This window comes from Mus pahari, chromosome 6, assembly GCF_900095145.1.
Source record: "Mus pahari chromosome 6, PAHARI_EIJ_v1.1, whole genome shotgun sequence".
Lineage (NCBI taxonomy): Eukaryota > Metazoa > Chordata > Mammalia > Rodentia > Muridae > Mus > Mus pahari.
The window spans coordinates 71,805,521-71,819,982 of NC_034595.1; the positions used below are offsets into that span (position 1 = coordinate 71,805,521).

The 14,462-nt window shown below is 52.2% G+C and overlaps 1 protein-coding gene across 1 annotated transcript in view; it reads right to left on the reverse strand.

Annotated features, from left to right (window-relative positions):
- Positions 1-2,929: 2,929 nt before the first annotated feature.
- The window catches only part of Kcnq4 (potassium voltage-gated channel subfamily Q member 4), a 50,903-nt gene continuing 39,370 nt past the window's right edge, over positions 2,930-14,462 (reverse strand). Inside the window, exons 10-14 of the mRNA XM_021199776.2 lie at positions 10,909-11,129; positions 8,959-9,058; positions 6,448-6,579; positions 5,238-5,367; positions 2,930-4,892 (exon numbers count right to left, since the gene is read on the reverse strand). Coding sequence (XP_021055435.1) covers positions 4,680-4,892; positions 5,238-5,367; positions 6,448-6,579; positions 8,959-9,058; positions 10,909-11,129 — 796 coding nt within the window. The 3' untranslated portion in view covers positions 2,930-4,679. The remainder of the gene's footprint in view (positions 4,893-5,237; positions 5,368-6,447; positions 6,580-8,958; positions 9,059-10,908; positions 11,130-14,462) is intronic.

Here is a 14,462-nt window from a genome sequence, read left to right on the forward strand (position 1 = left end):
AAAAAAAAAAAAAAAACAGTAGCAAAATCACAGTTATGAAGTAGCAATGAAATAATGTTATGGTTGGGGGTTGCCATGACATGAGGAACTGTATTAAAGGGTCACAGAACTAGGAAGGTTGAGAACCACTGTTCTCAGCTATGAGTTTGAGACCAAGCTGGGATACATGAAACCCTGGGGACAGGAGTGGGGAGGGGAGGGGGAAAGGGAGAAAGGGCAGAGGGAGAGGGCAAGGCAGAGAAGAGGGGGAACAGGGAGAGAGAATGTGGAGAGAGGGAGAGGGGGAGGAAAGGGAGCAGGAGGAAGGAGGGGGAGAGAGATTGAGAGAGAAAGTAGGAAGAAAAAAAAAGAAAATTGTGTTTGGTAAAATTTTTGGAAACTATGACCTCTATGGTCTGGCTTCCACCAACACAAAATTTAAGAATGTCATCAGATCAGCTCAAACCTGAAACTTCTACAAATGTCCCCACTTTGCTGTATCCCATTCACCTACACTGTCCCTAGCAACAGATTTAGTAAAGGCATTGTTTTATGACTGTCTTTTGGTCTATGTCTATAAAAGCTCATGTAACTGCTTCCACAATAAAGATGTCACTCAGGGCAACCTGAATCCGTATCCCTGAGCGATGGTCACTCAAACTTGGCTCTGAATAAGTCCCTTGTCCCTTTGGAGTGAGAGTGATCCTTCTGCAGACAATCTTTTTTGCAGAAGACTGTAGTGTGAGGTTAATGTCTGGTCGTACGCAAGATGGCCACTGAGTCAGAATAGCTAACACATCCCAGTAAGGGTCGGCTGGCTAGTTCCTGGATGTGGATGCTTTTGTTTAAGGCCTGGGAGCTGGAGAGATAATGGCTCAATTGTTAAGAGTGCACTGCTCTTCCAAAGGACCCAAGACCAGTTCCTGGCACCCATGTCTGTTGGCTCACAACCACCTGTCGTGTCAGCTCTGGGAGAGCAAGGAGGATCTAAAGTCTCAACTCTCTGAGGGACATTCACATGCACATACCCACAGAGACATGCACGTACACATCATTAAAATATTGCAAATAGAATGTTTTTTTAAAGATTTATTTATTATATGTAAGTAAACTGTAGATGCCTTCAGACACTCCAGAAGAGGGAGTCAGACCTCATTATGGATGGTTGTGAGCCACCATGTGGTTGCTGGGATTTGAACTCCGGAACTTCGGAAGAGCAGTCGGGTGCTCTTACCCACTGAGCCATCTCACCAGCCCAAATAGAATGTTTTTAAAGGCTGTGGGACTTTGTGTTTCCCCATTTTGCAAGGAGAGAGTGATAAGGACCTTGTTTGTATGAAGCATAGCTCTGTTTTACTTGGTGGGAAACACTGTCATTACATGGATGTCCCATATGTGTGGGTTGATGTGTATGGCTGTTGACTCTTCAGGGGGTCTGTGGTCATCAGTAGATTCCAGAATGTCTGTGATGCTCTTTCAAACTCTCCTTCCCATCTGGATCTGCAAGGCTGTGTGGGTGGCAACATCTGGTGTGCACACCTAGGTAGATCTCATGGATCCCCACCAGACCTCCCTCCCTCCCTCCCTCCCTCCCTCCCTCCCTCCCTCTCCTCCACTTCACACACCTCTCTCCCTCTGTTTGTGCTAGGGACTGAACCAGGACTTTGCACATGCCAAGCAAGAGCTCTGCCACCATGGGGCCACATCCCCAGCACCTCTCTTAGGCGTTTTGATGGTCCCGATGGCTTCCTGCATTCTTGCAGTTCCAGGAAGGACTGCTGTGTTCAGCAACTTTCTCCAGGTTGCCTTGGATTTTCTGTTCTTTTGTGTCTCTTGCAGCACTGTGGCCCACTCCCCACTGTAAATCCTCTTTGTTGCAATACCCACTCTGGGTCAGATGTGCATGTAGAGGAAACATCCCATCTCTCCAGTTGCCTGGGTTGTGCCGACAGTAAGAGATTAGCAGGTATAAACCCAGAGGAAGCCCTCTGGGTGGCAAGGGTCATTTGGCAGGATCCATAAATGTCAGGGTGTTGCTTCCCAAGTGGCTCAAATTTAAATGAGACCTTTGCTTATATGAAGAAGGGTAAGGACAAATGACTTTTCCTACCACTGAGCCTTTTTGGAGAATCACTGAAATGTTGATGCCTTTTAATTCCTATTCTGTCCCTGCCGCATGGCTAAGGAGCCCTCGGTGGGTGTCCAGCCTAAACCTCCCTAGGAGTTGGGGCTGATGCTAGAAGTGAAAAGCTTCCAAGCTCTTCTCTGCTTCCAGAGCCAACAAAACAAAAGGCCATGCTGGGAATGGTGGTGACTCTGTGTATGATCATGGCGTGTTTGAGGCCAGCCTGGGCTAGACAGAAATACCCTGTCTTAAAAAAAAACAAAAAAAAAAAACAAAAAAAAAAACAAGGCTGGGTGTGCCGGCTGTGTCATGGTGCTAAATGTATAGTCACATTCTTTTTTTTTCATTACCAGCATTTCTGTGTGTAAATGAACAAAACGAATTGTTAACTGTTGGAAGTCAAAAAGGAAATCCTATTGGCCGTCTCGAGTTCAAGACCAGCTATAAGCTATGGACAGAGACTGGCTCAAAACAAACAAAAAGCAAATGACCCTCCACAAACAAAAAGTCCCCTATCATTGTTTCTGGTTTCCTCACAGGATGAACCACCAGGAAAGTAGTATCCATTTTTCTCCGGTCCTCACAAGAGATCAATCACCCTGTGAGGCGGGTGGAGCAGACAAGGGGTTAGCATGTGTTTGAGCATGTAGGCGAAGCCGAATCTACCCTCTAGATGCTTTAATTATATGGGACAATGTGCCTCTTCATTTTTCTTGAGTCATATGGAGTTGGGCTTTTATGGTTTACAATAAATCCAAATCTCATTTTCACCATCAAACCAGGAGCCTCAGCCTTCAGCCACTGAGCACAACCAAGACCAATCACTTCCTACTGAAAACTTTAATGAAACCAATAAGTTAATAAGTTAACAAAGTGAGGTACTTGCATATCTGAGAACCGGGTTGGTGGGGGAACCTCGATCGTGGAAAGAGGGAGGGCCTCTTCCCATGTCTCCTTTGGTCACAGGATAATCTTAGTCTCCAGACCCTCTGTACAGCTCCATCTCTGAGGGGGTGGAGTGGCTCCCCAGGAGGCAATACAATGCAAGTGAAGTGAGCCAGGATGGGCTCCATCCAGGGCATGATGGTACATGCAGATGGTAGGGCAGAGATTGGGCACCATAGGGCTGAGCAGGATTCAACCCAAGCCCTGGCACTGGTACATGCAGGTCCCAGTATGAGATGCAGATAGTTCGGCCTCAGCCCCTTGTTCCCAAGCATCCCCCGGAGTGTTGTCATTGGAACCCCATCCCTCACTCTCTTGCCACTTGCTTTAGCTTAGCAAGAGAGGAGCAGAGGGATAGGGATCTAAAACTGATGGTGGGGCCTGCAGTGTTTGGGCGTTTGTGTCAATATGCAGCGCTGCCAATTGAAGTGAGAAAGTGGGGCAGAGACTGGTGCCGGTGAGAGCCAGGTGCAGTTGCCATAGCACTGGATGCATGTGTCCTCGCTGAGACTAGAAAGAGGATGTGCCTGGATTCTCTCCAGGTGTGCAAGGCCTCGAGGCCTAGGCCTGAGTTACACTATAGGGCTACCAACGTAGTCCTTAGGGTAACCAGAGGACTCTGGGGCCTTTTTTGAGGAGGGGAGCAAGTCAAACTCTGAGACGGGGCCTGGGGAGACATGTGGATGCTCTAAACCCTCCTCTCCCGCCCAGGAAGGGTCCAGTGGCTTTGTGCTCACACCTTCAAGTGTGTGGCGTCGTGTGCATCGGTGTGTGCGGCGTTCTGCTGGAGAAATAAAAGGACCATGCTTGTGGTTCCTGGTGGTGGGCCACTGTCTGGTAGGTTTAGGGAAAATACAGGAACTTGTGCTGTCAAAACTGGAGGGCCAAAGGGAATGGATATCCAGCAGGAAGAGCGAGCCCCTGGGGTGACACCTACAAAGGGGCAGAAAGGCCCAGGTACTGCCCTTGGGAGAGGACAGAGAGGTTTAGGCCCCATGCTGGGTGAGGATGGATAAGCCAAAGAGTGGAGGTGGAGTATGGCCAAGCAGCCTGAGACCAGCTACTGCTGGGGCCCATCTCCCAGTGAGGGAGGGGCAGAGGAACCCCATGGGGGTCCCTAAAGTTGCATATTTAACATAGTTTGCATATATGATGCCCATCTACCTTATGGCAGAGTCCTGTGCTTTGTGGGCACCTGTTGGGGCACCTTGGGCCCATCCCCGGGTGGGGCGGGGCTTGGCAGGAGGACTTCCCTGCTCTGCCTGGAAGGGCGGGCCTGGAGACCTCACCTTGCATAGCTAGAAGCTGGGTCAGGGACCAGGGCCCCAGCGCTCTGCTCCCACTCTCAGGGCAGAGCCCCTGCCAGGCGGGCCACATTGAGTCATGATGGAACGGGCAGGGTCCGGGAGCGCCCAGTGGCCTCCGGTCAGCCATTGCTGTGGCCTGGCATTTCATGCTCCTGGGGCGCTGGTACCTGGCTGGCATTGGGTATCTCGCCCACCCAGACAGCTCAATACTGCGTATGGCCTCTCTCCCTGCCAGGGAGCGAGTTCAAGTAAGAGAGGAGTCCAGAGGCCCCGGGGTGAATCCGAGGGGCAAACCGAAGGCTGCCCCGCCCCTGAGAAGCCCTTCAGTCCATGTTGGTGCTGACTGAGCGAGAGATGCTGAGCGTCTGTGCGGAGACAGAGATGTCCTCGTGGTCTACAGGGCTGTGGTAGTCCGAGGTGATGTCGGGGTCGAAGAGCGGTACTTGCACGGTGCCCAGGCTAGCCGAGGTGCCAGAGCGTAGACAGCGCGAGTAGAAGCCCAGCAGCAGATCCAGCTTATGCTCGATGGACTGCACCTGGTGGGCGGAGCGGGACGAGGCTGGGAGGTGACGCTGGACACAAGAGCCGGTTACCCCTAAGGAAGGAAGTTGGCCTGGGCGGGGCGGGGCTAGAGATCGGGGACGGGGCTTGGAAACCTTAGGACTACTAGGTAGGAGGCGTGGTTAGGATGAGCTTACCCGTGAGATCCTTCTGGAATGATTGTGAATGGGCTTTCTGGGAGCAGAGCTTGTTTGTAGTGTAGAGCTTGGCGGAGCAGAACTTAGCATGTGGGCTCTACTAGTTCAAGTTTCTGCAGTACTGCAGTGCTGAACCTTTGACAGCTATTTCAGGCATCCGATAGAAGTCCTTCCTACACTCACCTGCTTTTCCACCTTGACTACGCGCCCCATCATGCTGATTTCATCCACTGCCTCCGTGTCTGAAGGACCCTTATCGCCCTTCTCCCGAGTCTTGCGGTCCCCGGGCCCCCGACCCACAATTTGGTCCACCCTGTGGGGGAAAGCAACCATCAGAGAGACTGAGTTACACTGCACCTCCCTTCCACGAGAACCCTAGGTTGACTGCTGACCAGGAAGTCAGACTGCACTCATGGGAAGAGGCCACGTCCCTGCCCAAGAGAGGTGAACCTGGAAGACACCAGCCCCTGCTTTGAAAGTTCTCCAAATAACAAGCTGAGCCTCCGAGGTGGGAAAACGGGCTAGGGAGGGGAATGTTAGAAGGTGGACAAGGCCAGAGATGACCCCACCTTATTCTGCTCTCTGCCTGCATCCTCTGCCTGCAGCCCGGCTTCCTTCCCCCACAAAGCCACTGTAGTCAGCCTTTCCCTCTCCCAAACGAACATCATGTTGCTAAATCCAGTAATCCATTCGGTCTTTATTTACTCGGACTAAGCACAGCAGAGGTCACAGCAGATCACTCCTTCCCACAAACTTAAAGATCCTCCTCCTTCTGCTTCTCCAGTGCCGTCCACCAACCACGGCCCACCTTCATTGTTACTTTTTAAGTTAATGAGTGAACGTACAATGAGTGGTATAGGAGAAAGGAGAGCTCTAGGCAGTTTGTGACTTGATATAAAGGTTCTTCCTTAATCCTGGACCTAGTGGACATGCGGGATTCTAGAGAAGCGAAGAGTAACTTGCTTCACTTCACACTGCTACTTGGGAAATGGGAAGTTAGTGGTTACTGTAGTCCAGTTACTTGAGGACCTGAAGACAGGCATCCTAAGGAAAGCCCTCACGTCAGGAATGTAGACTGGACTTAGCCAGAGGGCTATGACCGAGGTTGTTGTTTCGGTTTTCGGCTTCCAAACATTGTACACTGCAAGACAGGGATCTTCTGGTTTGGGTTCAATTTCTGGTTTCTTTGATCTTTTGAAGCAGAGTTTCATAGCCTAGCCTAGACTAGACTAGACTAGAACTCGTGATCTTCCCTCCTCTGTCTCCCCAGTGCTAAGATTACAGATAGACCACCTGGCAATATGCCTACAGAGCACAGATGGCCTTTTGCTCTGTCCCCTGGGCCGGGACCCTCAACTCCCCAACCCTCCCTCCTCAGAGCCCAAACACCCACCGGGCTTGCAGGCTCTTGATCCGCCCCAGCATGTCCAGGTGCCCTGCTGAATACTGCTCAATGACATCTTTCACATCGTATGGCCGCAGCGTCTCCTTGAATTTCCTTTTGGCTACCAGGAACTTCAGAATCCTGTTAGGGAAGGGGGAATCTCTGATAGATGTTCCTGTTCCCGTAGGGGACTCTTCCAGTCCCTTCTCTGCTTCTTTATCCAGGTCCAGGTCGTCTACTTCGACCACTCTCTCCAACAACCTCTGCTGGGTCCCCTAGCTCTTTAACCAACCACCATGCTCCCCTTTGCCCTGCACATCCAGGTGTTTTCTGGATGTGATGTTTCCTGGCTTGATGTTTTCTCATGTGCCTCTATGGTGGCATTAATCTAGGAGGCAGGAAATGGCCCTCTTGTCTCTCAGCTCAGTGGGACATGGAGGCTTCTAAGACACCAACTGCTGCTGCTTGCTTAAGGGAAGAAATGTCGCATTCACTCTGTGCATTCTCGGCAATTGTGTGCAGGTTCTCGGACACCCAGAGGGAGTTATATCCAACCTCTGGCTACAGGGAGGCCAGGTGTAGAGAGAATCTCTTACAAGCATTATCTACCCCCCACCCCACCCCCAACAAACAAACAAACAAACAAAACAACCAAACCAAAAAAACCCGACCCAGCTCTAGGGTGGGGAGCTGGGAGAACACAGGGAAGTATGGGATGACAAGAACAGGAAAGGAGAGCTGGGAGACAGGAGAAGGGCCACAGTAGGCAGAACCTCGGGTGGTATTTTTCAGCCAGGGGCAGGAGAGCTTTTCTTGCTCTGAAGAAAAAGGAGCTTTCTAGAAACAGGCATGGAAGTGTGGAGAGACAGAGCTCTGAGGGGTGGGATGAGGAGCATGGGAGAAAGTGGACAGTCTCCAGAGTGGTGGGCAGCGTGGCAAGCCAGAACGAGCCCACGAGGAAGGGCTGGGGTGGGGGCTGTGTAGAGAAAGCACTGGGATGGGGGCCACCACTACCGCTCTGCTTCAACATGCTTGCTTTGCCAACTTCTAGAATGTGTTGGGGTGCTCCATGCTCTAGGCACCAAGACCAGTTCTCAGGATGGGCCGGAGTTGGCAGGGGACAGTGGGGTGGAGTAGGAGACAGATTCAAGCCACTCAGAGGCTGGACAAGAGACTTGAGTCCAAATCCAAGTTGACTCCTATGGCTGGAGACAGGGCAGACAGTGGTACTGACCGCCTGACTTGGGGAGATGGGCAGAGGAGTAGTTTGGGGGCATCCTGGGTGTGAGGGGGGCTGTGAGGGGGTTAAGGAGAGCTCTCCTGGCCTTCACAGCTCAGATACTGTGTCCAAGATGGTGGTCCCAGAAAGGGAGAGGAAGTGATGAGGAGGTGTCTGACTCGGGGAGGAGCCCAGCTGGTTGATCTCAAAGAAATACAGGAAAGAGGCCGAGGGCAGGTGCAGGAGCCAGGGAACAGAGTCAAGGGGGCCGAGCTTCCGTGGCCTCGGCAGCCCAGCTGCAGGCTGGAAGTGGAGACCCAGCCAGGACTCCTCGCCAGGAAGCTGGGGCCAAATCCACACTGGGTATGGCTACAGGGCATAGGAGACCCGCACCTACTTAATTATCACAGCAGCCAATAATATATCATGGCTCTCAAAACTGTTTCACCAAGACCTAAGAAATACATCTTATCCTGCAAACCAGTGCTCATTCACACACAGGCTAAACACACATGTTACACAAGCATAGTCACCCTCAGTATGAGGCAATTAGTCTCATACTTCTTTTCTTTCTGTTTTTTGAAGCAGGAGGTCGGTAGCTCAGGAGAGCCTCAAACTGTCTATGCAGTCAAGGTTTGAATTCCCAATCCTCCTGTTTCTACCTCCCAAGGGTTAGGGTCACAGAAGTGCCGCTATACCAACTTCACTTGTTTTTTTTTTTGTTGTTTTTTTTTTTTTTTAATGCTGACCATGACACCCTGACTTAGTTTCACTGAGTTCTTGACCTATGGAGTACTGATCTTGAGGATGTCCTAGGAGGGAGAGAGAGAGGCCAAGGCACACAGGGAGAAAGACTGTGGGGATGAAAGAAGCTTGGGACTGAGACAGATCCAGAAGAAAAACACACGTAGGGCAGGCAGAGACGACAGCAGAAGCTACCCGGTGTCTCTGGCGCAGCTAGGGAGAGGGAAGGAAGGAGACCACCACAAAGTAGGGGAGGGGAGAGGGGAGGGAAGCAGACAGCCTGGATGGAGCGGACACTGTGTGTAAGGACAGAGACCCCGAGGGGCAGCTGTGCCCCCGCCCACCGGAGCCAGGGCCTCTGGACATGATGTGTGATGTGAAGGCGCAGACGCTGCTGGAAGCCATATGCTCCTGTCCACAGCACCCGCACTCCAGGCAGGTAGCAGCTGGCACCCTGGGACCTGTGCCAGGGCAGGCCATGAGGACGGGACCAGATGGGGAGCAGTGACGGGCGGCGGGTGGGACGGAGGGCCGCTTACTTTAGGTCTCAGCCTTACCTGACAGAACGGATGACTGTCTTCACAGCAGGCATGACATCATCCACCGTGAGCTCACACTGGTAGCTCTTCTCCTCGGCCACTTCCTCCGAGGGGCCCTCTGTGGAGACAGGAAAGTCACGTGAGGACCAAGAGCGGTAGAAGAAAACACTCTCAGCCCCTACCTCCATTAGCGGGACTCATGGGAAGATGGATCTAGAAAGAGCCCAGGACCTTTGTGAGGCTCAAGGCAGAGGGGTGTCCTGCCTCACTGGCTGTCACCGTTCACTGTCCTTTTGCCTATTCCATGGCTGGGCAGGGCAGACATCTGCCTGGTGACAGGTGGGTGGCAGCTGCTTTAGAGGACATATGGTCTAGCCTGGGACAAAGATGGTGCCCACAGCTTTTGAGGGCATGCCACATGTTACCCTTTACAGGGCAGGAAGCCCCGGGGGAAAGGCATTTATTTGATGCTCTTCATGGAATCGTTGTGTGGTCTCTTCTTCCAGTTAGGAGCAAGAAGGGTTAGGGGAGGAAGGTATTCCAGCTAGTGCCAGACATGCTACAAGGATACAAGGAAGGCCCTTAAAGCCAGGGTGGAGAACAGCTCCTCTGAGGTGGGTACCCTGTGCTTGGAGAGGGTGATACTTTCCTCACGGAGGAAGGCGATCCCAGGCGCCACCATGCCTAGGCTTCCATGAGTCTGGACCTCCTAAAGAACCACTGGCCTGTGATGTTCAGTAACTTTCCAGGAAAAGGCTGAGTTCTCAGGCCTCCGCATCTTGGCACAATGCAGGCAGCAGCTCTGAGCTGGCCTCTCTCTCTCCAAGAACTGAGGGAGCATCTCCATCAGACCTGTCATCCTGTCCGCATCTCCACTGGGCCCATTGACACTTTCTTCTCTACCGAGAGCGGGAAGCTAACTCAGCAGAGGCAAGGGGTCTGTTAGGAGACCCCATACAGCCCTCCCGTTTCCCAGAAAAGGCACAGAACAGGGCAGCCTCTTGCCCAAGTCCTAGTGAAGAACTAGAACTCAAAGGGACCCTCTTCCTCTAACAGTGGCGATACAGCCCCTGCCTGACCCCCAGCCACAGTGACAGCAGGCTGGGCTGGGGACGAGGTGACAGCAGAGAACAGCAGCTTTGGAGCTGGCCAGCCTTGTTTCAGGATAAGAGTGTCCCCCTCTCGTGCTGAGAGTCTCAATGTCCACATCTACAAAACGGGGTAGCGAGGAGAAGTAAAGGAGACTGTCCAGGGGACAGCTTCACGCAGGACTTCTCCCACAGGGTCCCCAGCTGAGCACTTACTATGCTGTGGCTCATCCCACTGTGGGGTCCTCAGAATCTCTATCTGAAATAGATACTATTGTTGCCTCTGTTTTACAGATGGGGAAGGTGGGACCCAGATAAGAGTGCTTGGCGTGAAGACTGATGACTAGAGTTTGATTTCCCCAGACCCATGTGGTAGGGGGAGGGAGCCAGCTCTCACAGCTTATCCTCTGACTTGAACCATCACAGACACGGACACATACACACAATAAATAATTAAATAGGGAGCTGGAGACATGGCTCAGCAGTTAAGAGCACTGTCTGCTCTTCCAAGGTTCCAAGTACAATTCCCAGCAACCACACGGTGGGTCCCAACCATCTGGAATGGGATCCAATGCCCTCTTCTGGCATGCAGGCATATATGAGGTAGAGCACACATGTATAAAATAAGTAAAAATCTTTTTAAAAATTAAAATATAATTTTAAAACATTAAAAAGAAAAGACAGAGCCAGAAATCAAATCTCGGAAGTCTGGTTCCAAATCCTATGTTCTTACCACCAACCAGTGCCCCCTCGAAATTCTCATTTGATTTGTCAACAGTCTGGAGACTGGATTATAGCAAAGAAAAACGTATGATGCCCGAGTCAGTCCCCACCCACGCTGCCTCTAGCAGATGCACAGGCCGTGACCCCTGGGGCTTACCCTCAGCAGAGCAGCGAGGCTTGAGCCGCAGAGAGGCCCGGAAGCGGGTGCGATCATTGAAGCTCCAGCTTTTCTGCACCTTGCTGGGGCTGGACGCCTCGCCCACCTGCTCACTGCTTGGCGAGGTGGGAATCGGTGGAGGGGCCAGGTGCTGCTTGGAGGGGCCTGTCCGCTTCTGGGAGCTGCTCATGCGGATTCGGTCTTTGATGCCCATACGGCTGCTGCCAGGGCAGGGCACGGCAGAGGAAGAGTCAAGTGAGCGAGCTGGCCTGGAGTCGGTAGGCGGGGATGAAGCTAACCTAAGCTGATCTAGGGGGCTGCTACCGGGTCTTGGTTTCCATCAGTTACTTCCTCCGGTGTGGCATGGGGGCCCTGATGCCTATTTGAAGCTAGATAGGTCAATGGGGACATATCCCCACCCCAGCCCCACCTCCCAGCCCCAGCCCCAGCCCCAGCCCCATACAGATAAGGGGTACACAGGAGACAGATGTCAGAGTGAAAGCAGTGAGAGAAACCGGAAGGAAGTCAGAGACAGGAGGACGAGGATCCAGGACCAGCCCAGGTAGGTGGGGGGAGGGGGGAGGTAGCAACCCCTGTGGACACAGACAGCACTGTAGGAGGAGCTCACCCAGCCAGGCACACAGAGCATGGCTCTGGGCCTCACCATGCACAGGGGTTGGCTTTGTGGAAGCGAGAGAGTGTGTGTACTGTGTAACTGGGTACACAGGCACCCATGTGTGTACACACTGTATATACATGTGTCAACTTTACACTTCCCTGCCCCCCCCCCACTACCACATTTACACTTCCCTCCTCCCCACTCTGCTGGAGCTATCTTATCCCACACTGGTCAGGTCACGGCTTTAGGACACCACGAACTAAGGTCTTTATCACACAGCTCTCCATGTGTTGGTAGCTGTGGGGCTGTGTGATATGATGGGCCGCTGAAGCTCTGGATGTCCAGGACATGTGAGGTGCCAGCCCCCATCGTGAGAATCATGTGTAGAAGCCTGTTCTCCTGTAGTTTCCCCTGTCTGAGTTCTGTTCTTCAAGACTGCCATCCTATCCATGTGGTCTTGGAGCATCTGGAAGGCCTGCCTTTCTGCCTACTCACCTGTGTGCTTGTGAACACATATGTATGCTTTCTCATTTCCTGTACCCAGCTCCCCACCACATCCCCAAACCTTCCCTGAGATAGGCCCCATTTAACCAATACCTGGTAGAGTAACTCTGTGTCTAAGAGGTTCAAGAACCATGCTATGCTGTTGGTAAGACCTCAGCCAACATCCTCTGCCCCACACCCTGCATCACCACCATCTCCCCTGATGCAGGTCCTCACTCTGCACAGGAAAATAAGCAGCCAGGTTCAGACAAGGCTTGAGAAGGGGCAGAGGTGAAGAAGGGGTCATAGTACCTGCCTGGGGGCTTTCAGATTAAAGGCTGAGCAGAGGACAGAATCTGGTTTCCAGATCAGGTGTGAGGTAGCCTCACCCCGTGCCCAGGGCATGGAGCAGAGAGGCAGAACCAGGATGGTGAGATGGGGGAGATCACAAAACCAGGGACACCTTTGGAGAGGTGCCCCAGATATAGGGCCATCCAGAGGGATGGGTCCCTGCCCCAGGGGAGAGGTTATAGGTCGTAGGTTGAGAACTTGGGGCTGTCAGAAAGAAATCCATCATTTTCTTCACTGGCCTGGGATCTCTGACATACCCAGAGATTCCAAGTGAAGTTTGAGTGTGGCTTTCCCAGACCTCTGCAAGCTTTGTTCCTGTGGGCTCTCCTCGTGCTAGCAATCACCCACCCACCCTAGGCCATGCAAGGCCACCCTGTCCTCTGTTACTCCAGTGGGGAAAGAAGGAGAGGACACTGGAGAAACCCCTGTGCTTCGGCTCCAGGAATCTGGAGATCGCTCCTGGGTGTTCTGGAGACCCAGCAGGACTCTCAGAGGAAGGGGGCTCAGGCTTGCATTAGAGGTCTTTAAAAGTCCCTTTCTGGTTTTCATTCTGTGGTGGCAGAGGGAGCTTCTGGCCTGCTTTAGGGGTTCTGTAACTTTCCAGGCAGTCAAAGGCCCTGGCTCCTCCTGAGTGCAAGAAGACACTGTTTTCGCCCGGAGCAGCCCTGGATTCCAACTCCTTGGGCAAGGACCAGAAAAAGGCTCACGTCAGCCTCTCTGGAGCCTGAAAGCTCAAAGAAAATGGAAGAAAAGCTGGCACACGGTAGGCACCAAAAATCTCTTTTCTTCCTCGGCTTCTTAGAGCACACAGGGCCCATCTGCAGACCCTGGTGTTTTAGGCCTCCGAGTGTCCTCTTGTAGGGTCTCTAAATTTGCCCACCCCTCTTTGATAGATGCAGAAAGAGAGAAAGGGTCTGCCTAAAATCAGAACAAGGTCGGGCTCCATTATCTCTGACTTTAGAGACTGTGTCCTTTTCTGGGACAAGGGCTTAGTGTGGGAACTACTGCAGTGGTTCACGGCTGGGGGCAGTCTTGCCCACCAGAGGGCACCTGACATTGGAGACACTGGGGGTTATCATTCTGTAAAGGTGCTCTCCTGGGACAGCCTGGGTGGAAGCCAGAAGTCCTGTCTATCATCCCAAGATGCATGCTGTAGGCCCCAGCAAAAGAATCGTCCGATTCAAAATGTCAGCAGTGTTGAGGTAGAGACAAGTGGAACTGTGATGCCTGGAAGGATGGGGGGTCGGGGTGGGAAGATGAGGGAGAAGGGGACAGAGGGGGTAAACCCTGTCTTAGCTGCTAACCGTCCTGAAAACCCAGCCAGCCCTTGTACTCACAGCCACAGGGAATGCGGCCCATCACAGTCCAGGCTGGGAAAGGCAGACACCCACCCTTGTGCTATTCCACACAGCCCCTCTTCAGGGACGACAGGGAAAGAGCCTTTCCATTGGTATTTGATTCTTCCTGCCCTCCAACCTATACTTGCACAGGAATAGGTGTAACCCAGTCTCCTCAGTGCCACCCTCAGGCAGCCCCTATTTCCTACAGACATGTTCCCAAGCTTTTGGGTTTTGTTTTTGTTTTTTTTTCTTTTTTCAGGATTGGGGATAGCATTCTCGAGATCCACCAGAAAGCTACATCCTCCTCAGCTTCCCGACTACTTTTCAAAAGTATGGCTTTTATTTTATTTGTTTGTTTGTGGATGGGATCTCATGTAGCACAGGCTGGCCTGAAACTTGATATGTAACTGAGGATAACCTTGAACTTCTGATCCTCCTGCCTCTCCCTCCTGTGTGCTAGGACTATAAGCATGCACCATCATGTCCAGTTTATGCAGCGCTAGGAAGCAAACGCATGCATTCTAGGCAAGCACTGTACCAACTGAGCCCCACCCCAAAGGCCTTCTTAACTGACAAGCAGTAAACTGATTGAGGTCAGTGTTTACAGGAGCCAGTCAGTTTTAACAGAAGCGAGTCCCATTAGCACCTATATTTTACATGGAAGGGAACTGAGGCGTAGAAAGCTAGGTGCTGTGTCCAAGGACACATGACTAGCAAATTGGAGCTAGCTGGTGGCCTGGAATGAACAGTTCTACAACGGG